At 40.8% G+C, this 27788-nt stretch overlaps 1 protein-coding gene across 24 annotated transcripts in view; it reads right to left on the bottom strand.

Moving 5' to 3' along the window:
• Nucleotides 1–27788, bottom strand: part of MEF2C (myocyte enhancer factor 2C) — a 179169-nt gene that overhangs the window by 32775 nt on the left and 118606 nt on the right. For 14 of the 24 annotated variants that reach the window (XM_027545642.1, XM_027545636.1, XM_027545628.1 and 11 more), the window contains 2 exons: nucleotides 12523–12666; nucleotides 2147–2333 (listed from right to left, as the gene is read on the bottom strand). In XM_027545642.1, coding sequence (XP_027401443.1) covers nucleotides 2147–2333; nucleotides 12523–12666 — 331 coding nt within the window. Of the gene's footprint in view, nucleotides 1–2146; nucleotides 2334–12325; nucleotides 12464–12522; nucleotides 12667–27788 lie in introns of all 24 variants that reach the window. The other 10 variants (XM_027545645.1, XM_027545647.1, XM_027545650.1 and 7 more) reach the window with 3 other exon arrangements.

Raw genomic sequence — 27788 nt, 5'->3', positions numbered from 1 at the left:
CTGATATTTTGCAGCATCTTTTTACCTAAGAAAGATTATCTTTAAAAAAAATCTAGTCAAAAAATCTAGTCTTTGAATGGTCTCTAAATGTTTACTGTATTTTTACATTTAGTTTTCCTAAGATTGCATTTTCTAGAAAGTGAAGAGTAAAGTTTATTATACGCTCAAATAACCATATATCTGATGCTTAATTTTTTGTAAATATATTTTATACAATTAATTCTGTGCAATGCTAATTGCCTAGCACTTTGGTCGTTTCATGAATATTCTAAAAGTGAATGACCTCCTTTACTACCTGAATCTTACTAATACAATAAGACAGGCTTTACTGGCCACAAATTTAGAGACATATGTTTATTCACTGGCACTGGCAACCCACTCCAGTACTCTTGCCTGGAAACTCCCATGGACAGAGGAGCCTGGTAGGCTGCAGTCCATGGGGTCACAAAGAGTTGGACGCGACTGAGTGACTTCACTTTCCCTTTTCACTTTCATGCACTGGAGAAGGAAATGGCAACCCACTCCAGTGTTCTTGCCTGGAGAATCCCAGGGACGGGGGAGCCTGGTGGGCTGCCGTCTATGGGGTCGCACAGAGTCAGACATGACTGACGTGACTTAGCAGCAGCAGCAGCTTAAGAAAGCAGGTTAAAATTTGGCAATCTTTATTTATGGGAGTTGGGATGTTTCAAAAAGATACTGAATATAATAATTAGTTTTACTTTTTAAGAAACAAAATTTAGCTAAAAGAATACAATATCAGCGAGATTATTTTCTAATTGCTATTATTATTATTTGGTACTGGGTTTGGAATTAGAAGAAAATGTTCATTACATTTTAGGAAAGAGTTTATTATTTCCAACCAAATAAATATTTTGGAAATAAACCACAAGATTTTTTTAAAAAATAAATGAGCGTGAGTTCATCAAATAGGAAATTCAACAGCATTTGAGTATGATCTAAAAGGAAATGCTTATGAAAAATTTCAACATATTCAGAAGTAGGGATAACAGCATAAGTCCTTTATACATATCTCTCAGATTTAAGATTTATGAAGATTTTTTTTTAACGTGGCTGATTGTATCCTGTACATGAAGTTTCTGTACTAAAAAGTAATACACATTTAATTCTAAGGCAGATATAAGTATTCTGAAGGAAAAATTCTTCTGTGGATAAATTACTTTTAATAAAAAGTATGTCTAAGACATATTAAAATTCCCTATTAAGTGCTTTTTAAGAAATAAAATGTAAATGTATAACGATTGGCTGTATACAATTTAGAAATTCAATTTTGGTGCTTATTTTAGAAATATGAAGGATTTATTCAGTATTTACTGAGTTCCTACCGTGACCCTGACAAGCAAGAGGACATTCTTTCCTTCAAGGTCGTGTAAGACCAGTGGGGAAATGGACCCACACTCAATACAGTGAATCATACCGTGTATCGCTTGATCTGAGTTCTAAGAATGGCCAGACTTTTCCTGAGCAAAGATTTCTTTTCTCTGAGACACTGTGAATTGTATAACCATAAGAATCTCCTGGAAGTATAGACACAAATTTATGGCAGTTGTGTATGTCCTTGTGATATGCTCTTATCTTCATTTCTGACTTAGTTTTGTTTTTAATTCACAGTTCTTATAAATTATGCTATATCATCACATTTATTCTCTGCCTTAAGTCCTCTGTGCTATAAGTTACTGGATTGATAAATTAAAAAATGACCAAAATAATAAATAACTAAAGGAGATAAATGCTATCAAGGGACACAAGAGAAAGTTTCATAGAAAAGGTGATATCTGGCTAGAGGTAAGAGAGAAAATGGCATTTTAGGCCAGAGAAGAGGAGAAACAAAAGCATGGAGACAAGTGTTCTCTTTGAGAAAGTATGCGGTTAAAATATAGCCACCTGAGGAGATGGGTGATGGGCTAAACATATAAACATAAGCAGATCATGAAAGATTTTGAAAGACAGGCTAACAGGGTTAGGTTTTTATCATGTGCAAGACCTAGATGGGGATGGGTATTAAGCGATGAAGGAACGTAACAAGTGGAAAGCTGGAACGCTCAGTGTCTTGTAGGTAAAACAGCCTTCTTTGCCAAGGGTGCTCCTTCCAATGATTTGCCACTGTTGCGTTATTATGAGGACATACCTGTGTTACCTGCACTTGGAGGTCGATGTGTTACACCAGGAGACATACTATTCCTCTGCAGAGAAGGGTGGGCCAGTGGCAAAAGGTTGGGGTTTCCCAGTGAGCTGACGGGGTTGCTGTATACCAAACTGTTGTGGCTGGACACTGGGATGGAGACTGGCATCTCAAAGTTGGGAGGTGGAACAGCCTGTAGGAGCAAGAAAAACAAGCATGGGTAAAAGAAATGAAGAGAAACACAGTCCAGTACAGAGAGCCTTACTTCCCCAAGGAAAGTTTCAAATTCCAGATTGCTTGGTGTCTAGAAGATCATTGGGAAGAGCTCTCAAGATGTTCAGATCGTAAACTGATTTCTTTAATGTGCTTAGAACTGTTTCTTTGCAACTATTAGAAAACGTTTCACTTTTGTTTAAAACAAAGCCCCATTTCATTAGACTCCATTGTCTTTGAATTGCATTCTATTAAGTGGTAATTGTTCATTTCTGATATCTGAATCTGGGGCCAGAAATGACTGCAAGATCAAAGGTACATGACTGTGATGACTTCACAGAGAAAAAGGATTAAAATGCACACTTGAGCCTGTGGTTTAATTGCTTATTGAAGCATATTTATGCAGACATTTAATGATATAAAATCATCTCCGGGTGTGTGAATAGCATATATATTTTAATTATTATATTAAAAGTCTGTCTTTTGAAAGTAACTCTAAAGATAATCGACATTTTAAGACACAGGGTTCAACAGAGCATGTATCATTCAATAATTCATATTTTAAAATGATAGTTCAGAATATACATCATACTTCACCTTTTGGGATATACTGACATTGACAAATGGCAAGACCTGTATCTCCAATGAGAGAGTTGCAAACATTTAGTGACCTGTGTGGATGTCTAATTAGAGTACTTCAGGCCCCAATTATTGATTTTTTGGTATTATTTTGTAATATAACCCACACATGCTTATTTTTCTGCTTGCATTTGCTAGATAACCATAGTTGAAATATCCTCCCCTCCTCCTTCTTTTTCATTTTTAACATTATAAATGAAAATACTGTTTGAATATATTGCCAGAGGACTCATGGTGTCAGAGTATGCAGCATTCTTAATATAAAATGGATATATGTGTGTATGTGTATATGTGTGGATCTAGTATGTATTGTTAGGGTTTACATAGAAGATTCCCTCAGGGAGTCTCTAATAACCCACTGTACAAATTTAAATGCATATGTGCCTGTGGCTCAAAGTCTTCTCTTTTTACTATTTTTTTCTGTAATCCTAACATCAAGTTTTTTTTCTTTTTCTTTATTTCTTGTTGATTGGCTGGCCTGCATCACATGTTGTACTCTGCAGCAGTTCTCTGTTTATCCTGGTGATAATTACAACACTGTCCTCTTTCTCTGCTTCTGCTCCCTTATTCTTTACTTTTCCTATTTTTCTTTTCTTCCCTGATCTGGACATGGCAATACAGATAAGAACAAATGTGTCATTAACTCTTTTCATTTACATATCTTTGATCCGTTATTGATTTGGGTGAAATAAAGTATACAAGTATTATACTAACACAGATTTTATTAAGCTTTATCTGTTATAAACAGGGTAACAAGAATAATTTTGGATAAACACCATGATATGATTGAATATGAATGTTTGATAAGACATCAAAGAATGATTATGTTCCCCGACTCCCAAAGCCCTTAAACAACAAAAAAATATTGGTGTATGCTGTAAAATAAATGTCTATAGAGTTAATAAAATAATGCATTCCCTTATTAAAAGGCCAAATGAGAATTACTCTAGCATACTTGAGAAAACAAAGTAAGCTTCCAGGACTTCTCCATTTACCCCGACCCCCTCTCCACTGCTCTGGGCCCAGGAGGCTGATGTCCCAGACTGCATCCAGCACAATCCCCTGGCCCTCCGGCTTCACCTGGGCCAACGAAGGCACCGGCAGAAGTACAGACAGTCAGAGAAGAGAGGTCCGGATATATCTGCCCTCTTGCCGGGCCAGGGGACGGCAGAGGCTGCCTTCCCCTAGTGAATAGCACACCTCCTTTTTGGTCCTCTTTCCAGTGACATAGATCTTACTGTGCTCTGATAAATTCTCCCTCCTCTTGCTCGTTCAGACCTACGTATGGTAACAGCTTCCAGGTTGGAAGCCCTACTGTCCTTCACTATTTCTTGAGTTTACCTGATCTCTCAGTTCGGTTCAGTCGCTCAGTCGTGTCTGACTCCTTGCGACCCCATGGACTGCAGCATGCCTGATCTCTACTCATCTGTAAATAGACCCTTTACTAAACTCTCTTCCATTACCCTTCTGAGTTTGCCATCTGTTTTCCAACTAGATCCACAGTAGTAACTCTAGATCTAGAACTGTGGTACATTTTGCAGGCGGACTATCTCCTTAGGGGGCATTCTGGAAACTTGTGGGTGTCAATGATTGAGCTGGTATTTTCCTGGTTGGTAGATATGCTGTGGTGGTGGTTTAGTTGCTCAGTTGGGTCCGACTCTTGCGACCCCGTGGACTGTAGAACCCACCAGGCTTCTCTGTCCACGGGATTTTCCAGGCAAGAATACTGGAGTGGGTTGCCATTTCCTTCTCCAGGGGATCTTCCTGACCCTGGGATTGAACCCAGGTCTCCTGCCCTGCAGGCAGATTCTTTACTGACTGAGTTACCAGGGAAACCCCAATATGATATGCTGTATATCCTATTATATGTGGGGCAGTTGTACACAACAAAGAATTGTCTTTTATCCCATCCTACCTTCAAATGCTCCACTGGACATTCATGTGTATGAAAAACCTTTTAATAATCATCTGAGTCAGAACTAACTTTGTTCTGCAAACACAAGGTATTTTTAATACACTGAAACACAGATTTTTTAATGCACTGAAATTCCCAGAAATGCAACTACTGTGTATGGAGAGGGAATGTACCACTTTGGTGGGGACTTTGGAAAATCATGTCACCAGTGACAGTTCTGCTCTTGTGGCCTGGGTTGGAAATCTGGCACACTGCTTTCTCTCAACTCACTCCATTAAAAAAAGTTCTCCTCGCCACTTCACTAAAAATGCTCTTGTCATTGTCATGAATAACTTTCAGATTGCTAAATCCAACGGTAACTTCTTAGTTCTCAACAGGGACGCAGTTGATCACTGCTTCTTGATAAACTTCCTCCCCTTCCACATCCCTGGACTTTCCCTCCTATTTCGATAGCTGCTCCTTCTCAGCTTTGGTTTCTGGTTCATCCTCTTCTCCCTGCTCTGCGAATTTAAGAGTGCGTGCTCAGTCATGTATGACTCTCCGTGACCTGATGGACCATAGTCTCCCAGGCTCTTCTGTCCATGGGATTTTCCAGGCAAGAATACTGGAGTGGGTTACCATGCCCTCCTCTAGGGGGGGTCTTTCTGACCCAGGGATAGAACCCTACTGCTAGCATCACCTGGGAAACTCGCATGAAAGAGTACCATGGTCCTTTTTCTAGTTCTAGCTCGGATCTCTCTCCTGATTCCAAACTTGCATATTCAGCTACATTCTCAATATTTCTATTTAAGTGTCTGATAAGCATCTCAAAACTAGCCCCAATCTAGCTCTTCCCATCTTCAGCTGATGGCAGCTCAATGCTTTCCTTTGCACAGAATAAAGTTCTGGAGTCACCGCTGAATCTTCTCTTTCTCCCATACCCTACTCTCAGTCTACCCGGAAACACTATTGGCTTAACTTTCACATATAACCTCCAACCACCTCTCACCTTCCAATGGCTGCTTCTAGTACCATCATCTCTTGCCTTGATCACTGCAGTCACCTGCTCATAGCTACCTGCTTCTATCCTTGCCCTCCCTTTTATTTTCAACCCTGCAATCAGATAGATCCTTTAGAAACATAAATCAGGTGATGGCACTTCTCTATTCCAAACCTTGTGTGAATTCTCATCCTAGTTGGAGCAAAGCCCAACTTCTCCCAATGTTTCACAGGTCCTAATTCCAGTTTTCACCTGGCTCCATTACTGATTTCCTGCCATCCTCTTCTCACCTCCCTGATTCTTATTTCTCTGGTTAACTCCATCACTTTCTTCAAATTTCTGCTCAAAATCTGGTCTTTTCCAGATTTTGAAGGAGGAGAGGGGAAAAGGGAGGGAAGAATTGGGAGTTTGGGATTAGCTGATGCAAAAAAATCATATATACGATGGATAAACAGCAAGGTTCACTGTATAGCATGGGCAACTACATTCAACATCCCGTGATAAACCATAATGGAAAAGAATATGAAAAAGAAATAGATATATAACTGAGTCACTCTCCTGTACAGCAGAGGTTAACACAACATTGTAAATTAACTACCCTTGAAAAAAATAAAATTTTAAAAAAAGCTAGTCTTCTCAAAGAAGCCCACCCTGACCACTCTGTTTAACCCTGCTCCTGCTCCCACCCATCTCCTGATCGCTTTCTCTTCTTTTACAAGATCAATTAAGATATTGGCCACTTAATGTCCCCTTTCATCAGATGCTAAAGCTCATTTGCTACGAGGTAATACAAAGCCTAGCCCACTTTTTATTGTATTAATTGAATATTTTCATTCAAAGAATTTTTAGGAAGATACTGCTGCTGCTGCCAAGTCACTTAAGTCGTGTCCGACTCTGTGCGACCCCATAGACGGCAACCCACCAGGCTCCCCCGTCCCTGGGATTCTCCAGGCAAGAACACTGGAGTGGGTTTAGGAAGGTACTATATGAATGTAAAAGTAAGGTTACAACAACTTACTGTGTATTATTTATTGAGCAGACACTATACCATAAATCACATACACAATATGACTGAAGCTTCCAACATCCCTTCGCTACAGATATAAACCTTCCTTTTTAAATTGGTGAGATTAAGTAAGTGATCCAAGGTCAGGTAACAAGTGACGGAGCCTGTTGGTTCTGCTACTAAATGACTGTGCAACACAGTATACATTTTTGGATAGAAATAAAATATTTTGGTCAGAAATCATACTGTGAAGTGAGTATGGGCTGCATGTGAGAAGCTTATTATTTATGAACCAGGAAGTAACAGACTAAATGGGTTCTTACGGGACATGGCTGAATGTCACGTGAGGGTGTGTGCTTATGCCTACTGATGCCAGGGTGGGACGAGGGCTTGGGAAAAAATATACCTTAAAGCCTCCTCTGGTTCAAATTTACTCAGATTTCATATTTTAAAGCTCTCTTTTGCTTAAAAATGTTTTACTCTGTATTCATTATTACTACTTATAAATGTTTAACTGGATACCTAAGAACCCCACTATAAGACTACTTCTCCCCTGAATATTCTGCAGAATATTGACTGTGTCTCAGTAGAGAACAAAGCCAATACCTTCCCCCACCCCGTGATTATTTGCATATCCAAAATAAAGAGGATGGTTAGTAATCAATTAATGAATTCTGAACTACTCTACTAACCAATTTGGTAAAAGTCTCTCTACTCCTTTCTACCTCTGACCATCATCCCCATATCATTCAGTTTCCAGGATTCTGGGCTATAAACAATTTGATAAGAGTTATTATAAAACTCTCTTGTGATTGGCTAGACAGAAGTCAGATATAATTCTGATAATTAGCATGCATGAATGCTAAGTTTATTCAGTTGTGTCCAACTCTTTGTGACTCCATGGACTGTAGCCCGCCAAGCTCCTCTGTCCATGGGATTCTCCAGGCAAGAATAATGGAGTGGGTTGCCACGCCTTCCTCCAGGGGATCATCCCAAACCTAGGGATCGAACCTGCATCTCTTATGAATCCTGCATTGGCAGGTGGGTTCTTTATCACTAGCATCATCTTTCAGGAAGTCAAGCATACTTCAGAAATTCACAATTCATAAAACATGGTAACATCCATTGCAGTTCAGCTTTTGCTTTGTTTCTTTATCTGCACCAGGAACTGGCTAAATAATTTTGAAATAACATTATAAGCTTAAATTTGACCACAGGGAGAAGCTGTCTCAGAGAATCAGAAGGAACATCAGCCTTTGTATCAGGAATCTTAGTTCAGTCCAGGTAGTGTAATACACTGCAACTTAAGCAAGCAAGTCATTTAATCTCCCTTGACCCTATGTGGGACCTGAAGCAGCTGCATCCAGAAGAGACCCATCAACTCTAGATGCCTTAGGAAATGCTTATGACAATGTGCCCATGTTTATAAGAAACTGGCATTTTTTCTTTTTCTTCTCAACTTTTCAAAATTAAGGAACTTAAAAGCGTCTAGGTACTTCCCTGGTGGTCCAGTGGCTAGGACTCCACACTCCCAGTGCAGGGGGCCCAGGTTTGATCCCTGATTGGTGAAGTAGAGCCCACATGCCATAACTAAATATCCTGTGTGCTGCTAGGATGACCCGGCACAGCCAAAACAAACAAACAAACAGCATCTAAATTTAAAAAATTTTTGTTGAAAAAACGAAAGCCAAAAAGTCATTAACGACTCCAAACTTGCAAAGATTTCAGGGGCAGGCTCCAAATTTTAGAATCCCCCAAGAAAGGAAAGAAGAGAGAATTTTGGGTGATTAAATAAGATGATATAAGTAGGACTGGCTGTATAATTTGCAGGGCTCTGGGCAAAATGAAAATGGGGGGCCCTTGTTAAAAAACTGCTAAGAATTTCAAGATGGGGACAGTGCAGCACTTAACCAGGCGTGGACCAGGGGAGCAGGGCCCTGTGCAACTGTACAGGTCACACACCCACGCCACGGGCTTTAGGGCTACGGGCATGAGAGCTAAAAAGTTTTTAGTTTCTATCCCTGAACAAATGGATCATGGTTACTAAAGTGAGTCACTGCGGTCAGAAAGGTATCTGAACTCTTATCCAAAACCCATGATTTCCCAAACTTACCGCAAGGAAAAGTCCAATAAAATATTTTTAATAAAATATTTTTAGTTAATAGGCCCTCTTTCATTTAATGGGAATGACTGAACGGAGTTCTTTTCTGGGGCCACAGCTGACACTCTCACTTGTGAACATCCATGACCAGCCTGCTGAGAACTAGCAGAGAAAGGAATCACACAACGCTGATGACTAGTGACTACACCTGGTGGGCGTGTGTGCTCAGTCGCTTCAGTTGTGTCTGACTCTTGGCGACCCCCTGGACTGCACCCCATGGACTGCAGCCCGCCAAGCTCTTCTGTCCATGGGATTCTCCAGGCAAGAATACTGGAGTGAGTTGCCATGCCCTCCTCCAGGGTATATTCCTGACCCAGGGATCGAACCCCAGTCTCCTGCATTGAAGGCGGATTCTTTTCCCACTGAACCACCAGGGAAGCCGAGCAACCTCGCTTGCTGGTATCCAAACCCCCTCCAGGCCGCCCCACGACTGTGGCCAGTGCTCACCACCCCCTGTGCCTGCAGCTCCTCACAATGTCTACACCCACGGGTGTTCCTGTGGTCCTCTCTCAAGCACCTGCTTCCCCACCTCAAAGCTACGGAATCTGAATTCAGTATAAAAACAGAGGTCATCAGGTGGCCAACCTCTCAACTTCCCTCTCTCGGCTGCTACTCTGACTACATCTGCGAATCCTTCTGGCTCCCAGCCCATCCCCCTTCCTTGAGAGGCTTCACCATTTTATCCCCATTTTTATCTACACGTCCAATCTTTTCCTTCTTTAAGTAAGTGTTCCTCCTCGGCATATAAATCACCTCAAGTACTTTTTCTACCCCCCTCCTCGATCCTAGTTCCAGTCTTCTTTCTCGCTCTTCACAGTTCATTATTTGAAAAAAATACATCCACACTCTCCCATTTCCACTTCCTCTCTTCCTGGTCCCTCTCAACCAGACTTGCACTTGCCCTCTCCTCCCTTCAGCCCATTTCCTAATTCCTGGTTCCTCAAATGGAGCTGTTTTTTTTTTTTTTTTCTTCTCGCTGTGAAGCCCAGCATGAACCATGGCAAACCCCACACGAGGAAATGCTGGTCAACAGGATTCCAAATCAGCCATGAATGATTTCATGTCATTGAGGAATACGGGCAAAAATGAGATGGTACCAACAGGTGACTGTGATATTAAATTCTCGATTTGAGAAGGGAAAACTCTTCCACCTGGGTCTCTGAAATAGCAAAACACCCTTGTAATGTTTTTAGAGAGGCAGAGACACTCTCTCCATACAAAGGGCAGAGTGTCCTTGCCCTGCTGTAAATGTTTTAGCAGCTGTGGAAACTTTCAACAAAATTTACTTCCAGCAACTAGACGCGATGTGCGAAAACTGGGCTTTTCATCGTGGAGACTGAAGCACTTACTAAAGCAGCGGGGCCTTGGAGGCACAGCCCGGAGCTGTGTGGCTCCTTCTCACGGCTCTGCCTGTGAGCTCTAATGTGGTTTTCCATCCCCTGCCGCACGCCACTGCACCTCTTAAGAAAGCATGTATCCTGATTTTGAACTCTTTGCATGACAGGATGAAATACGGTGAGGGAACCCAGGTATGCATTACACCTCCTTCCCCTTGGAGCACAGGGGAAATGATCCGACGTGCAAACACGGGCATCCTCCCAGATCTTTGGGGGTTAAAGCTCCACACACACATGGAGAGTGACTGCCAGGTCTACACACACGCCCCTTTCCTCACCATGCTGGGCATCCCTCCTGAGACACCTAAACATGCTTCACCTTAAAATCTTAACATTCACAAACGCGCCCAGCAGCTCTCAACTAGTGTATTAAATAGTGAGAGAAACTCAGGCCATAGGAGCTAAAACTTGGCCCAAAGGAGCTCCTTCTTTCCTTCTGCTGGGCAATAAAATCCTAGGAGATTTCACGTAAGAATTCTGGCTGCAGCAAGTGTGCACTGCTGCCTCTGATAGGAAATGTTTCATTTGACCAAGCGCCCACTGTGGAAACGCTGTATGCGCTCGGTCTCATGAAACCTTTAAGAGTTTACAGCAGTTAGCTTTCCTTCATGATAGAATTAATAATTCTGATTCAACAAAAGATTTCCTGTGGACATTATTTAACAAAAGCAGCAGATGTCTATTTATGAGGACATGAAGTTTAACGTGCATACATTTTATAAAGAAGTTTTAAGGGTTCAGTTTAATCCAACACGGGCTGATCGTGCACCTACTATATGTAAAGTGTTAACTTATCTTGTGAGTGTCATTGTGGGTTTGGCCTGGAGCTTTTGTCCTCAGATATCTGAGGACAAATATCTTTAATTGCTGAAGCCTGTTTTCAGTACAGCCTCTCTCAATCCTCAGGTTTCAGATGTTTCCCTAACTTAGAGAAAGTGTACTTTTTTGAGAAAGGAATTAATTACCTACTGAAGAGCTTGTATACAGTGAAGGTTCAGACACGAACATTCATTATTCAGAAAGTATGTGAACCTCAAGTTGTAACACTTTATGTCACAAAATGAACATCACTTGATTGATGACAGAATAAAAGGTATGTACTTTCCCCCTCTATAATATGTGGGCAAACAAAATAATACATGCAGAGTTATTTCTCTTAAATATCTGGCAAGGCATATGATTGATTGTTAGGAATTTTTTGACTTGGTTAAGACAAAATTTAGCCAAATGTTAAAGCATGGAAAATGTTGATGTAGGCAAAGCGAATATTCTGATAAAGCTGTAACATCACCCCAGCACACAAACATGTTGAAATCTTACCGTTAGGTTGTCATGCACTCTGCTTCCCTGCAGCGAGCATTAGCTTTAACCCTTCAGTGCTGCTGCTGAGTTTCATGTTTAGGGAGAGGGTGGAAGCTTCACTCAGGAACAAGCTTTTACTTGGGTGATGAGCTGATGAGCGGCAGTTTACGCGAGAGAATGGCCGTCTCACCTGTGTATCTGATCTCAGTTAAAATATATCTATTTTATAGTCAATCCTCGTTCAGAAGGAGACTCTCGTATTCGCGAATGTCTGGTGATTTGTGTGGACTGTGTGTTTAAGAGATTGTGTAAATTCTGGGTGGATCATGAAGATCTTTCTCTTCCTCCTGTGAACTTGCTACCTCCTAATGAACTTCTGAATGGCACATCGTTTCGATGACATAACTTCAGCAACCCTGAGGGTTTGCTTTCCAAGTGAACGACCCTTGGAATGAGATGGCTATTTTCTGGGTTTGCCTTGCAGTGTTGGTGAGAGAAAGCCCTCACTGAAAGGGTTAAGGGATGTTACTGCAGCAGTTATCAGCAGACCAGCCATCTACCTTTGGTACTTACAGGAATTTTATGGCTCTTGATCATATTATCAAATTCTTCATTAATTTTTTTGTATTTTTCTTCAGTGCGTGGGGTGAGTGCATAAGAGGAGTCAGGGTCGGGGCTTTCACAGCCTTTGTTCTCTTTCTTGTTCAAGGCCTGCCAGGTTCAGAGAAATATCAAGAGTAAAAAAAATGAAGGGTGTTTTGAGTACTTACACACAATCTTTGCCTGCTGATCATTAGATCAATATCTTCGTTAATTTTCCTGTACTTGTCCTCAGACTCAGGGCTGTGACCTACTGAATCGTCTGCATCAGGATCTGGGCTGTCACAGCCATTAAGGCCCTTCTTTCTCAACGTCTGAAATACATAATTTGGAAAGTTCAAACCTAGACAAAGGCTGTAAAAGACATTCAGGGGTGTCATAGACGTTTAAGCTTGCCAGTATTTTAGGTTATTACATGGGCTATATTACATGAGGGTAAAGAAACTGTAGAGAGAAACAGTGAGTCATTTCAACAGTGCACTCATTACTACTCAAGAAAAAAAAGTAAAAGGGAAATATTCATTCTGAAACCAAATTAAACGAACAAAAGATGGGATGAGGGTCGAAGTTCCATGATCTGGAATGCATACGTGCTTCCAATATCTAGTGAGAGACAATCACAAGAATACAAGGGCGCAAATTGCAACACTATTTTCCCACAGAAAAATTAGAAGTCAGGGCATTACACAATGATTTCTGAAAATGTGATCATGACAAAAGCAGAAATGGTGGAAAGAGATCCCCAGTTGGAGTTGAAAATAATGATTGGCACTAAAAGCGTCCTGCACCCCACCTTTGGATATGTGCTTGACAGCGAAAGGTGGTAAGAGAATCCAGCTAACGTTCTCCCGAAGTACCCATTATGAATGTTTAGACACTGTGATCAAAAGGAGAATCACCTTCGTTTACTCTGGTTAGAGTTCTGTATGTGAAAATTTGTACTAAAATGGATAATACTGAGAAGTTGTTTGCCTGAACAGAGGCTGAAAGAAAAGTCAACACAGCTGAGCGGAGAGCTTCATTAGGAAGGAAGAAGTGTGTGTTAGTCGCTCAGTCGTGTCCAACTCTTTGCGACCCCGTGGACCATAGTCCGCCAGGCTTCGCTCTCCATGGGATTCTCCAGGCAAGAATACTGGAGTGGGTGGCCATCTCCTTCTCCAGAGGATCTTTCTGACCCAGGGATTGAACCCAGGGATCAAACTCAGGTCTCCTGCATTGCAGGCAGATTTTTTACCATCTGAGCCACCGGGGAAGCCCTAGGGTTTCATTATCATGAGCTAAGTAAGGAAGTCAAAGAACACTGCAGAGAGGTAACCAAGTCAATAACTACCAAACTAGCACAAGTTCCTCCTGGCTGCAGCTCAGGAGGATTACCCTGCGACTGCCTCCTGACACACGAGAGTGAAAACTCAGTGCCTCATCTGCAACCTCCTGAACGTACATCTGCTCTAGTCTCAGCTGTCACAGAAGGATAAATACTCATATGACGCTGTAACAGGAAAAGTATGAGTCAGGAGTCCTGAGTTTTTACTTTTCTTTTTTAAAAATTGATGGTTGTCAACTTAATTGGACACAATCCGAATTTACAGACAGAGTTACGTTTTTAGAGATTATAAAACTTCTGATTAATCAATCACACAGCTTGCCATGTACACTATTAACAGACTAGCAACTTTTCTGAATTTTCCCAGTACTACCAAATCATTTCTAAAAAGCTGTGTACCTAAGTGTCTCTCATTCATGGAAAGTTCAGCAGAGCTCATCTTTATTAAAGATCAAATTCACATACAAATAAAGCGAAAGCTGTGACATCAAGCTAAGGAATTCAAAACTGAGATAACACTCCATTTTTAATTCATGCAATTGGGGAAAACAAATAAGACAACATGAGTTAAAAAGGGGGTGTCAGTCTTAAAAATTTAAACTCCTTGGCTCTTATTGATGTGTAATACAAATGTAATGCTTTAGAAATTAGTTTGATGCACTAAAGATATTCACTTAAAATCAAACTGAGAGCTACCATTTTGAATACATCTATGATACACTGTGGCTCTGTAAATATTTATTAATGTTACAGTGATATAATATAACAAATAAACATATGGTTACAGCTTATTATGTGGTAAAATGTTTGAATATTAAAATGAATATTTTGACACACGATGATAAAATGTACATTTACAATCTTGGGGAATTTATAATTGGTGGGGCCACCTGTCCCCCTATCATGGATCTATAGCTATCATTTTTCACCCAGAGTAAGTACTTCCAGAGGGTTCCTACAATAATACTATTGAGGATGTCACAATATATTAGAATAATAACCTCATTTCTAACTTAACTTCCTATATTTTAAACTCTTTCATTGGCATTATCTCAATTGCAAAAACATTCTTCCCTGTGATGACTATTTGTATTATGATGTGGTTCCACTTTGATCTTTACATGTCCTTGAGCTTTTAAGAATAATTTCTGATTGTCTTGCATCACATTCCATGGATTTTTCATAAAAATTCTCTTACACAGAAAAAATATGTAAGATCAAGTACATATTATCTGATTTTTAAAAAATTTATCTACTGATATTTCTTTAAGGCATGTTAAAAATATTCTTATATAAACCCCTAATTTAAAGTCTTATCTTTTATAACATTAATTTGTAGTCCTATCTAGATGGTAGAATTTTCCATGTGCACCCGAATCTTTTACCCAATAAATCCTCTTATGAAAACTATAGTTGTTTTGATGTGCAGATTTTTGACAACAGAACGCAAGGGTTAGGAGAGGCCTATCAACTGTCATTACAATCCATCTGGCAAGTACATGTGTGCTAAATATTCTTACAAAGCTTTCAGGGGTAGATATTCTGTTTGGTTTATGAAAATTCAAACATCAATTACACTTTATTGAAAGATCTTCACAAATATTAACTCATTATCTCTCACAAATCTTCCATGAAGATTTTAGGGAAACCTGATGCCAGGTCTCAGGCCAGCAGAGCCCAGCATGACGACCCCCCAACGCCTCCTGCCAGGGCACCAAGGGGTCACCGTGCCTCTTCGAGGCTTTCCCACACTCGTGAAGTGTAAAGTGAGAGACGTGGAATAGATCTCCCCCACTCACATAGAGCCGCAGCAGTGGACTGGACACTGAAAAAACCAGGTAGAATTTTTAAAAATTAGGCTGTGGGAAATATTAAAGTATAAAAACATGGCTAAAATATTGATACTTCTTAGATGTCAAATTTTAGACCAAGTGGGAATGCTTGTTGTTCAACAAAACACTTCTCAGTTTATAGATTAAAAAATGAATTAGATCAATAGCTCCTTTATACCTGAAGAATTAACAAAGCAAGTGGCATGAAGTCACATAGGAAATGGAAGTGATGGGAGTGAGGCAGAAGCAGCGGCTCCTTTCTCCCTGTAAATGCTTCTTGTATCTGACTATCTCGTCCTACAATGAATATCACCACTATTAAAGTAACAAAATATCTCTACCATTTACTTTGTATTTTTAAAATTTTATATTTTATTTATAATGGTACGTTAGTTTCAGGTGTACAGCAAAGTGGGTTAGTTATACATATACAAACATCTATTCCTTTTCAGGTTTGTCTCTACCATTTAAAAGCACTTATAGTCTTATTTCAAGTTAAATTGTGTTATTTTTTTAAAAAGTGCATTTTGAGATATACAAACACAAAACCCAAGAGCATATTAATATTGAGTTCCAAATTCCCATAACCACATAACCAGAACATTGAAAAAATTGTTCAAAAATATTATTCTCGGCTGAGAGCTTGTAAAACACATTTCTGCCAAGAACAAATGATTACAGTGGAATTATAAAGCTCTGAAAATGGAAGAAATGGCACAAACTTTACCATAGTTTGGATGTGAAACCTTAAGAGTAGTCTTATCCTTAGTATATCAAAAATCTACAGCTGCTTAATGATGACAAAAGAATTGCTATTAGATTCAGCCAAATCTGTTTTTATCATAGTAATGAATTGTTGCTATTAACTAAAGGGATTACTAAATGGATAAATAAGCATTATTCCTTATGGCCTTCTTCTAGTAAGATCAAAATTTCTGTTGCTGGCCTTTGAAAGCGTCTCTGATCTTTTATAAATGTGACTGGTCAGGTAAGGCACTTATATCTCTATTCTTTCACAGGGGCTAGAAGTCCTGTATGTATTAGTACATACTGTAAGTGCCTCTTGGCTGACTATGTTTTGAAAAGATTTATTCCGTATGTCAAGAGAAGGCAAGATATCTATGGAAACCACCAGCATCTCTTGCTACGCATCTGAAGAAACTTCCCTCAGAGAACTCTGTAAATCTGGAGTCAGCCTTCCATGTGAGAGTGGCATTTGTAGGGTAGATCAAGTGACTGCAGAGGCTTCTGGGATGTCTCCACAAGGCAGCGATTGTCATGCAGGGAGCTGAGAAAAGCCTTTTCTTAGAGAAGTAATCAGATTGACAGAAGGTGACACACTCCAAACAATAAACGGAAAAAGGAGTGCAGACAGGTAATCCAAAACCACGTGGACTCTCCCCTCCCAGATAGGTGGACATATGGACCCTGCATTCTTCCATTTGTTCGCTGGGAAACCTTGAAATACATAAAACTGACGGTGATAGGTGACAGGTGCTTCAACAATTCTAATGAAAGAGATGTAGGGAACAGATTCTATTTCATTACTGAAAGGAATATAAATGAAAAAGAATGCCACACGGAGCTCTCATTTCTTGTCTTAGGCATTATATTATCAACTAGAAATATTCCTGTGTATACAATGGTTAAAACCGGCTCCCCTTTCTTAATTATTTCTTGTTAGTAGAAAAGAAATAACTAAACTATTGGCCTTTTTCGATTATATGCAAACAGTATATTTCATGTTGATGCTATTTAAGCAAAATTCAGCTTCTGTCAGAGACCCACCATCACAGATTAAAAGCTTCCAATCATTCAATTTCTTTCCACGTCTGCAGTTTCAGTCCTCAAGAATGTGTATTTCCATCATCTTTCTTTTTCTGTGCCTCCCCATTTCAGAGCAGAAATTTCACATCTCCTTGTTAAAAACCCCAAACCTCCCAAATTATTAATTTTTGCTAAAATTCAAACAATCACCCTTGCTTGCACAGCTAACTTTACCCTTCAAAGGGCTGATGTGTCAAGAACACACGCAGGAACTGGTACCATGAGTTCAGTGAACGTCTTGTTCACACGATAGTCAAGGGAAAAAAAACACATCAACTTCGGAAAAATAGCTTCCGTTTCTCTGATAGTAAATCATCTGTGTGCTTGTCTGTCACAGTTTTATGAAGACAAGCGTCTGCTCTTCACAAGCTGAAAAATCTTTAGAAGGCAGTGAGTCCATACAGGCACAGGAGGTGCCGTTGAAACGGAGACTGCCCACCGGTGAAGGTTCTGAGTGCGGTTCACAAATACCCTTTCCACCCTGGCGCTGATGCTTATGACACTGCTACTTCCAGGCCCTTCAGTACCCGTGGAGTGGGTGCTGCCCTAAGGACTATGCTCTGTGACTCACTTCATTTAAAAAACATTCAGCGAATAATTCCTGAGAACCTTCCAAATGCCAGATACTGTTTTGTACACTTGTGTTTTTTTTTTTTTTTTTTTTTTTTTTAGAGAAGTAGGCAATACAAATTCAAACCGAAAAGCTCTGACTCCACCTATAATATTCTGTTTTTTGGTGATTTCTAGCACAAATCACTTAGGCTGGGGGAAGATCAAGTGCCAAGAAATTCCTCCACAGGTTTTAATAATCAAAACTGTAAGCATTGTCTCTACTCTCGCTCTTGTTCCACAGTTCTTCTTTGTTCTTAATATAGAAATGAAAAGGCACATTAAAATACTGTGAATTCAGTACAATCGGTAGGTAGACTTTAATTAGACAAGCAAATCATAGCTAGTATAGAGTATGAAAAAATTAAATTTTACCCCAAATTATCCATTTGTGGTAAAAATTTTCATGAAAAATCAAAAAATATAAACCTTAATAACAGTACATTTCTCTAGGTTATTAACGCTGATTCTAACCAGATATTAACGCCTACTGGGGAAAGGCTGGGGAGAGATGGGGCATTTTATTGTTTTTGCTTTTATTCCTTCCCTCAAAAGATAATCTTAATATCAGACTGGAAATTTTTTTCACTGAATACTTTTCCATCTTTAAATAGTGGAAGTAAAAGACTGATTGAAGATATGAAGATTTTTAATGTACAGAACATAAAGAAATATCCACCTACTTCTCCTAATGGCCACAAGTGATTTCATATAAATATGTTGAGGGTGATAGTTCCTAGTACTGATACTCTAATGCTGACTGAGACTACCAAGGAGTCCCTGGCCCTTTCTCATGCCTTCTAGAAGGGAGGATAATGCTGTATAAACACTGGCCTTTCACATTTCTTGTCTTGGCTCAGCTGGGCTCACCAACTGGAATGACCCCAGGGAGTATCTGCTTCCTGCATGCAGACAGTCCTCCTCCAAGGCAGAGCTGACATAATCTTTTCCTCTCTGCAGACTTCTCTGATCACTAGGGCTGAATTAGTTTCTCCCTAATTCATGCACTCATTTATTGTATACATTTTTTTCTACATGCTTTTATCACAAGTTATTATTTATGTGTTTGTCTCCTTTGCTAAATTGCTTGGTCATTATAGCACCTTTCTTTACTTACTTTGGAAGCTGCAATATAGAGCAGAGTCTGATACACTGGAGGTGCTCAATAAATGCTCGCAGAATGAACAGAACACATATTTCCACTTCAGTGTTAACGTGTGCAGAGGTTTCATGGCTGGACAGAGGCTACTGTTTTGGTTGAAGGTAAAGACGGCAGAGCGATCCAGACCTCCTGACACATATTACTAAGTGCCGTTATGTTCGGTGTTATCTATGGTCCTCTGGATGCAAGGATGCTTTTTCCGAATATATGACTAAGACAATCTGTTTATATGTTTTATTTACATGTTTTTCTTCCCAAGAGTGAACTCCTGGAGGTCAGGGATCATTTACTAGTCATCTTGTAACACTAGGACTTAGCACAAGGTCTGCCGTGCAGAAGCTGAATAAATGTTTGCAGCATTGACAGACTGGATGGATGGATGGACAGAACAGGAAAAAATGTTCACAAGCTCAGTGTAGGATTTTTGCAGCTGCAGTTTCTTCCTTCACATTTTATATCATTATTTCACACTGTTAAAACTCAGTTATTATTTCAGTCTTTTCAAGTAACTGTTATGAAGTGACTATTTTCTTAAATGTTCCGCTTTTAACTTAGAAAGCAATGCAGTACAGGCATAATTTGTACTGGGAATGAAACTGGTTATAAGTCATGAGGAGATTTATATCATTAAACACTTACAGCATGGTGTATTGGTCTACATATGGAACGTCAGAAAAACGAAGCATTTGTGAAATCTTTAAGGGCAAAAAGCCATAAGTATGTAATCTCAGTGATGAAATGAATAGGAGGGAAAAAGAGAATTCAGCACACAAGAAACAAGGGAGTAGTATTTTAGGCAGCGTGTATAAGGTTAGAAAGGGAAAAGCAGAAAGCTTAAAGAACACAGTGAACTTCTGGGAATGTGAGTCAGATCCTATAAATCTGAAGTGAGCATGTTTCAAAATTCTTGGGCAAAGTTCATCTTTTCCCTATTCCTGGACGCTGTTCCATGTTCTCCCTGGCTCTGACATTGGTCTTACTCTGGGCCAATCTCAGCCTGGAGGATTCATGGAAAATCAGGGTGATTCTAGGGCCAAATGATTCAGGCTTCCTCAGGACTGGTCAATGGTTTCAAGTTTCTAATGAACATTTCTTCCACCACACCTCCTTTGGAACCTGGCTAGGCATGGGTCAGGAGGCTGGCCTAGAACACGATGGAGATGAGGAAGTTTGGCAGGAAATGTCTCCTGATATCTGAATCCAGGAGCGATCTGAAGTGAAATATGAAACCGGGAGCACTTTAATATATAGTGATTAAAATGCATGCTAAAATGTGCAGTTAATCCTAATAATCTCTTATAAAGCAAGTTTAGAAAATACAGGCTGGAATACAAAATAAAAAAGCTGAAATACAAAGGATCAAATTGTAGGTGAGTTTGAAAAATGGAGGATGCTAGTCATTTCTTAAATAAGGAAGGAAAAGATAAGGCAGAATTATAAATTAAACAAAGGTTGAGAAAGAGAGGAGAAGAGCACAGGAACAAAGATCAGGAAGCAGGATTTTCGAAAGTATGAAATATGAATGCAACTCATCTACTAACCTTTTTGGACTATGGCATTTTACTTGCAAATAGGTTACAGGGGCATAAAAGCAGATACTGAGGGCATTGATTCTTTAAAAATAACATGTTGAAGCATCATTTATAAACCATTAATGACTTATTTTAACAAAAGAAGATGTATATATTATCTTGAGTAATGACAGTAAGGTCAAATCATTATTTTTGTTTCTCTGTAGGCTCTTATCTAGTAAATGCCTTTTTATTCAAGTTGGGCCAAGGCATGATTAGTCATTTGAAATGGGAGTAGTCTTCACTGCCTTATTTATCAGTCAGCTCAGGATTGTACTTAGTCATCATACTTCCTCATTTCTGTAGAGTTCCCATGCTCTCTGCTACATCATTTATTTTCCCACTTACATTTTTGCTTCCAACACCTCCTTTCATCCATTCCCCTCCCAACTTTCCTTTTCTAGCAAACATCACACTTAGTTGTTCAAGCTGGAGACCCAGAAATCACCCTGCTGCTGCTGCTGCTGCTGCTAAGTCTCTTCAGTCGTGTCCGACTCTGTGCGACCCCATAGACGGCAGCCCACCAGGCTCCCCTGTCCCTGGGATTCTCCAGGCAAGAACACTGGAGTGGGTTGCCATTTTCTTCTTCAATGCATGAAAGTGAAAAGTGAAAGTGAAGTTGCTCGTCGTGTCCAACTCTTAGCGACCCCATGGACTGCAGCTTACCAGGCTTCTCTGTCCATGGGATTTTCCAGGCAAGAGTACTGGAGTGGGGTGCCATTGCCTTCTCTGAGAAATCACCCTAGATTCCACCATCTCTTGCCTCAACTATCGTTTTTTTCTATTTGGTCTCCCATCCTGCGTGTGTTTGTTCCCTGACCCACTTTCCGGTCAGTCATTCTTCCTTCTTTTGGCAAGGTCTGATTACAAGGCAAGCCTACCTGTTCTTATAAACCATGGAAGCTCCTACAATGTTCAAGCTGGAGACCCAGAAATCACCCTAGATTCCACCATCTCTTGACTCAACTATTGTTTTTTTTCCTACTTGGTCTCCCATCCTGAGTCTGTTTGTTGCCTGACCCACTTTCTGGTCAATCATTTTTCCTTCTTTTGGCAAGGTCTTCTTACCAGGCAAGTCCACTTGTTCTCATAAACCATGGCCGTTCCCACCAGCCTGACCTACGAGTTTTCTCTGCAAGCCCTCCACCTGCCTCTCCGGCACTATCTCCTCTCTTCTCCCGCAGCACTCCGGGTTTTGCCAAGGGGGAACTTCTCACCATTTCCCAAGCTGGGTAGGCCTCTTAATAATACTGTTTCGATATGTGTCATTCTTTCTTGTCTGGAATAGCCTTGTTTACTCCTCCCCTCTGCTACACAAACCACAGTCATCTCAGGACATCTACTGCCTAAGGCACCCCATGTTCGGTGAGGCTTCTTCCTAACTCTCCTGGGCCCTTAGAGATTCCCATCTCTGTACCTCTAGTCCCTTGGGCAGCAAGGGGATCAAATGGGTCAATCCGAAAGGAAATCAACCCTGAATATTCATTCGAAGGACTGATGCTGAACTCCAGTGCTTTGGCCACCTGATGCGAAGAGCTCACTCACTGAAAAGACCTTGATGCTGGGAAAGACTGAGGGCAGGAGGAGAAGGGGACGACAGAGGATGAGACTGGTTGGATGGCATCACTGACTCAGTGGACGTGAATTTGAGCAAACGCCAGGAGATAGTGAAGGACAGGGAAGGCTGGTGTTCTGCAGTCCGTGGGGTCACAAAGAGTTGGACACCACTGAGTGACCTAACGGCAACAAAGCCCCTAGGACCCTTAATTTTTTGCATTTTCTTATAATACATGGTGTTTCAGATTGTAATCTATCTTTTGCCACATCAGCTTCAATACTTGATAGTGAGTCTATTAGGGCTGAATATTTCTGATGCCTGACAGAGGCTCTGATTAATATACGTGGGGTCAATATATGTTCTCAGCAACTGTTCATCGGATGAATGAATAAGCAAACAAACTTGACGGTCATCCTTTCTAACAGTGACAGACTAATTGAAATGAGTTGGGTGGTCTCCTGAGGTGATGGTGTTATTTATTTGTTTTAATAAGATCAGTAAGTCAAAATTCAAGGTGCACGAGTCTGGTTGGTTAAAGCAATCTCTGTAATTACTTCACGACTGTAGCACAGCACATCCCATGGGAAGCAGAGGGAACAGTGGAAGTAACATAAAATACTGTAAACGGGACCCAAAGGCTTAGGCTCCTTTGTGGTTAGAACTGCTGAGTCCGAAGCATCACGGGCTGATCCTTTTCACAAAAGACGCTTTTGCATCTTCTGGCTGTTGGTGCTTTAAGTTACCACCAATGGGACACAAATGCATTGAAAACCAAAAATACTGCAAGAGGTGCTTTTGTGCACTCCCTTCTCTTCTTCCCCTCAGAAACAAGGCATTGCATTTGAAGTAAGCTGAAAAATCGCTGGCAGTTGGGATCTACGGTTTAGCACTAGCTTATCAGAAACGCAGAAAGTTCTGGAACACATAAAAGGCAACACAAAATAACACAAGATAAAGCGACTTGAGGTTGACATCTGATCAACTCAAGTTCTGACGATTTTGATTACACCTAAGAATGGTACCTGAGGCAGCCAAACCTCACTTCTGAGACAGTCAGGCACTCCTAGATGAAGGGTAATGTTGCTTCTTTCCCTCACATCATCCTCGCACCATGAGCCTCTGCCAGGCTGCACAGAGGAAAGCGCTCCAGTGGGCTTGGCCCTGCCCCACTCTCTCTTCGGCTGGCCTTTGGCTAGATGGGGAAACCCTCTCTTTGCCATTCAATCTCACTGCTGTATTAACACTTGCCATGTCTTTGGTCACAGGCTGGCCCAACACCCACCAATAACAGACTTTTCAGTCTGCGGTATCACTGAAAATACTAGGTTTTTTTTTGTCTTCTATTCCTCAATTTATTAAATTGTGGGGAGAGAGATTTTCAAGGACCAATTCTGGATTGTGAATATAGATTTTATTTATTGATGGTATCCTTACCTTCTTCCTGTGATACCTGACATTCAAACTTACTTTCCTAATTAATTTCTCTCTCTTCCCAGTGTCTCCAATGAGTGACAATAAGCCATTCTCTACTGAAACCTCTCAATCGGAAAGTTTTGATTTTGGTTATTCTATAGAGTTTGGACAGCCATCCTAGGAAAGGGCCTCTTACTCTCCACCTTCCCAGTTAGCATACCCTGGGAGGAAGAATCCAAGTACTATGAGAGTTTTGCCTGGATCGGTGGTATGCCATCCGAGAGACTAGTATTAATCACTGTGTTAGCACACGTGGCTCAAGACATGTACTGGTCTGACTTGACAAAATGAGGTAGAGCATTACAGGGACTGTAATACATGAGGCCCAGCAACTGTGACTGCCAGGCGAGGGGAGAGTCTCAGTGTGTTCGAACAAACCTCCATGAGAGCAGAAACTTTTTTTTTTAATCTCGGTATCCACAGCAACTTGAATGTGCCCAGCACATGGATAACACCCAGTAAATATTGTTGTTAAAAGAATAACAGAATCCAAGGCTGCAGTGCCAGAGGTTCTTATTTAAGATGGAATCACAGTGGGATCTGAAAACACACAAGCAGCAGCTGCGAGGTCTGTGTTCAGGGCATGGGTTGCTTTCATTCCTACCAACCACTCTCTCTAATGCCACACACGAATTTAAATTATAAAAGGGAAGAATCATGAACTACAGGGATAATGGCATTAATATGTCTCTCTTTTATGCGTCCTCAGAACTCTGTAACTAACATTTACTTTATAATGTTCTTGTCTGTATTTTTGTTTTATTTTCTAGACTGTAAGATTCTTGTAGACAGGAAGCGTCTCTTGAGAGCTTTTCTTCTCTACCAACCAATTCGCGTGGTAGATAGCACAAAGTTTCAAGAAGTTCATTAGCTCTTCTGGATGGGGGTCATATATGAGAATACCTCTAAGGAGAGCCTGGTCACTTATAATAAGAAGGTTCAGAAAGATTGGGTTTCCCTGGTGGCTCAGATGGTAAAGAATCTGCCTGCAATGCAGGAGACCTGGTTCAATCCCTGGGTCTCATTCTGGAGAAGGGAATGGCTACCCACTCCAGTATTCTTGCCTGGAGAATTCCATGGACAGAGGAGTCTGCCAGGTTTCTCTATGGGTTGCAAAGAGTTGGACATGACTGAGTGACTAACACTTCTACTTTCAGAAAGATTAAGCAAAAGCTAGTGAGGATCCAAGTTTTCTACTTCCATTTCCTTTAACACTAACCCTTCTCTCTCTCCTTTCAACAATAGTAATGTGTGTGAGGTCTGTCCAAGGCTAGCAACCTTGGTCTCTAGCCTTACGCTTGTGGCTTGCCTTTTTCAACGTAGAATCCTCTGGATCTTGGTTAACACAGTATTAATCTTTTCCTGTTATTAGGTTGATCTACTTTCTGCTTAACAAAATATAAAGGATGGGATGGTCACTGGCCAGGGACTGGGCTGCTTAAACCAGTGGTGGGAGGACGCCATGGACTTGTTAGTCCTGGTGTGTGGCCAGGAAAGCAGGGTGTATTCCCAAGTGATTGACAGGCCAGCACTGGTGGCTGGGAATTTAAACGCTCCTTATATGTTTCCAAGGGTCGTCCTGCAAGCAGACTTGGCTTCACTGAATGTCAGGTTTACAGGATGCTGTCAAATGGTCAGGGAACAAATCTCTACCCGCACGCACAGCAGGCATGAAGCAAGTCCCGCAGACCAAACCTCCAACGCGCAGCAGCACACTTTCCATGCCCCTTCCTTTCTTTTCTGCACATGAGTTTATTTTGGTTTATACCTCTGATCTCTCTCACCACATTAAAAAGTGCTTGTGGGGAAGGGAAGAGTCTAATCTATTCATCTTCTACAGCTGTTATGTCATTACCACAAACCGAATATGTGGATCGGTAATAAGTGGTGGATTTTACATTCAATTACCCTGAGTAGGTGTCTCATGGAAGAAAGTTTGGTAAAACTGTTATTCTCAGTAATTAAGGAGCTTCAGGTAAATAAAAGGTGCTTAAAAATGAAAGCACTTCAAAATCCTCAGGCAGTTGCTCCATCCTAGCCCTTTCAAGGCTTTTGCTGGATTTATAAAATACACGAACACCATTCGGTGTGCTCAGTCTGACTCTTTGCGACCCTGTGGACTATCGCCCACCATGCTCCTCTGTCCTTGGGGTTCTCCAGGCAAGAATACTGGAGTGGGTTGCCATTCCCTCCTCCAAGGGATCTTTCAGATCCAGGGATCGAACTCATGTCTCCTGTGTCTCCTACACTGCAGGCAGATTCTTTACCGCTGAGCCGCTGGCAAACCCTCTGACACCATTCTAGTCTCTTTAACTCGCCCACCCGGCAGCCCCATCATGGTTCTGTCTGCCAGGCCACTGCAAGCCCACCTCAGCGTCCACACAAGACTGGATTCCCAGAGGGCAGGACTGTGCCTGTTTTCTGGGAATCCCTAGGACCAAGCAGAGTACATGGCACCTAGAAATTATAAATTAATATGAATTTTAAATTCATTAATCAAAGGGTCTCTATTTGCTTTCCTAAAAATATAATTATTTCCAGGTGGTGCCAGCAAAATAATCAGAGTATCTACAGAACAGACATCAAAAATGCCAGTAGCATTTCAGAGATTGGACCCTTTGTTCAACTTTCCGCAGGGACATGCCCTCTAGTTTCCTGGCTCATTTGTTACTGGGGGTTGCTATCTCCTGGACCCATACTGTAGTTCCTGCTATTCAATGGTTTTGACATGAAGGGTCCTTCTCATTAGTGTAGACTATTATGAATTGAAGGTAATGATTAGAAATAAATAGGCCGTAGGGCATCTACAAATGGATTCTGAAAATACCTAATACACAATCCATTGTGGCAAACTGGGATCTTTTCTTCTGGATTGAACATTTACAAATAAAATATACTTCATGAGAAACGTTTTAGAAAGTCTAGCATTATTATCAAGGGCCGATAAAAGCCTACATAGGATGCCACCTTATCATTTTATGTGCAGATTAAAATTGCTGTAAATTTATGTGACCAAGTTAAATTCATGAAAATTAAACTCATTTCAGTTCACTTTTCTTATGCTATGACTACTATCTATGTACGAACCTATGTCCCCATAACCTTGGACCAACCTGTAGTTTATAAAAATCCCATTTCTTATGATGTCATATATGACACAGATAAGTAACATTCTTAGGTTTTGTATTCAGTCACCGTGGATTTCACATGATGCTACAAAAACTGGAGAGACAGTATTGAGAAATGATTACCAGAAAGGCACGGAGAGTTAAGTATTTAATGGAAATAATGACAACAATGAGCGAGTATGAATAGGTGACAGAAAATATTGATACATACTGGGAGAAGAGGGAGGGAAGGGCATGAAAATATGTGAAAGACACAAGCTGAAGGTGTTGTGAAAGAGACAGGGAAAAAATAATCAAGTGAGCACATCAAGTGATCCCTTGGTATGTGAGCTGGCCTCTCCCAGTGTGTGGGCTCAGCACTTCGTGATCTAACATAAAGCTCGATCATGGGCCATCAGCACTTTGACTCATCCTGATACCCAACCCTGGCAGCAGCTCAGCACCTGTTGTCTAATTTGGAGAAGCCAACTGGCAGCTGCCAGCCCTGCAGACAGCTCTGTCCTCTGGCCCCAGACGGCCTTCTCTGGCCAGTCTGTGTGGCCTTGGGCTCCAGGCCCCCGTGGTGGGAGCTGCCTGCTTTTGCAGCCAGGATGGTTTTAATAATTTCAGCCATTATCCCTGGAAATGTACTGTAACCTGATTTTTACGTTTGGTGTTTCAACTTCTGTAACTGACGATTTCTCAGTGATTCTGTTGGTTGAGTGGTGAACTACGATTTTTCATTTGTGCAATAGTTTCTTCCATATTATTCATTAGGTAATTATAAAAACAACATTTCCCCTTCTATGGCATGAAGAGGAAATTAAACCAGTCTTCCCACACTATCAAAATATTAACCTTCCCCTTAGTTGAATCTGTTCCTCACCAATAACACCTACCATTTACTGAGCATATGCTGTGTGCCAGGGACTGAGCCTGTAGCTTGGCGTGGATCTGTTTTTTAATCCTCACA

This window comes from Bos indicus x Bos taurus, chromosome 7 (assembly GCF_003369695.1).
Source record: "Bos indicus x Bos taurus breed Angus x Brahman F1 hybrid chromosome 7, Bos_hybrid_MaternalHap_v2.0, whole genome shotgun sequence".
NCBI lineage: Eukaryota > Metazoa > Chordata > Mammalia > Artiodactyla > Bovidae > Bos > Bos indicus x Bos taurus.
The sequence above is the reverse complement of the archived record's forward strand: the minus strand, read 5'-3'. Positions and strand labels throughout refer to the sequence as shown.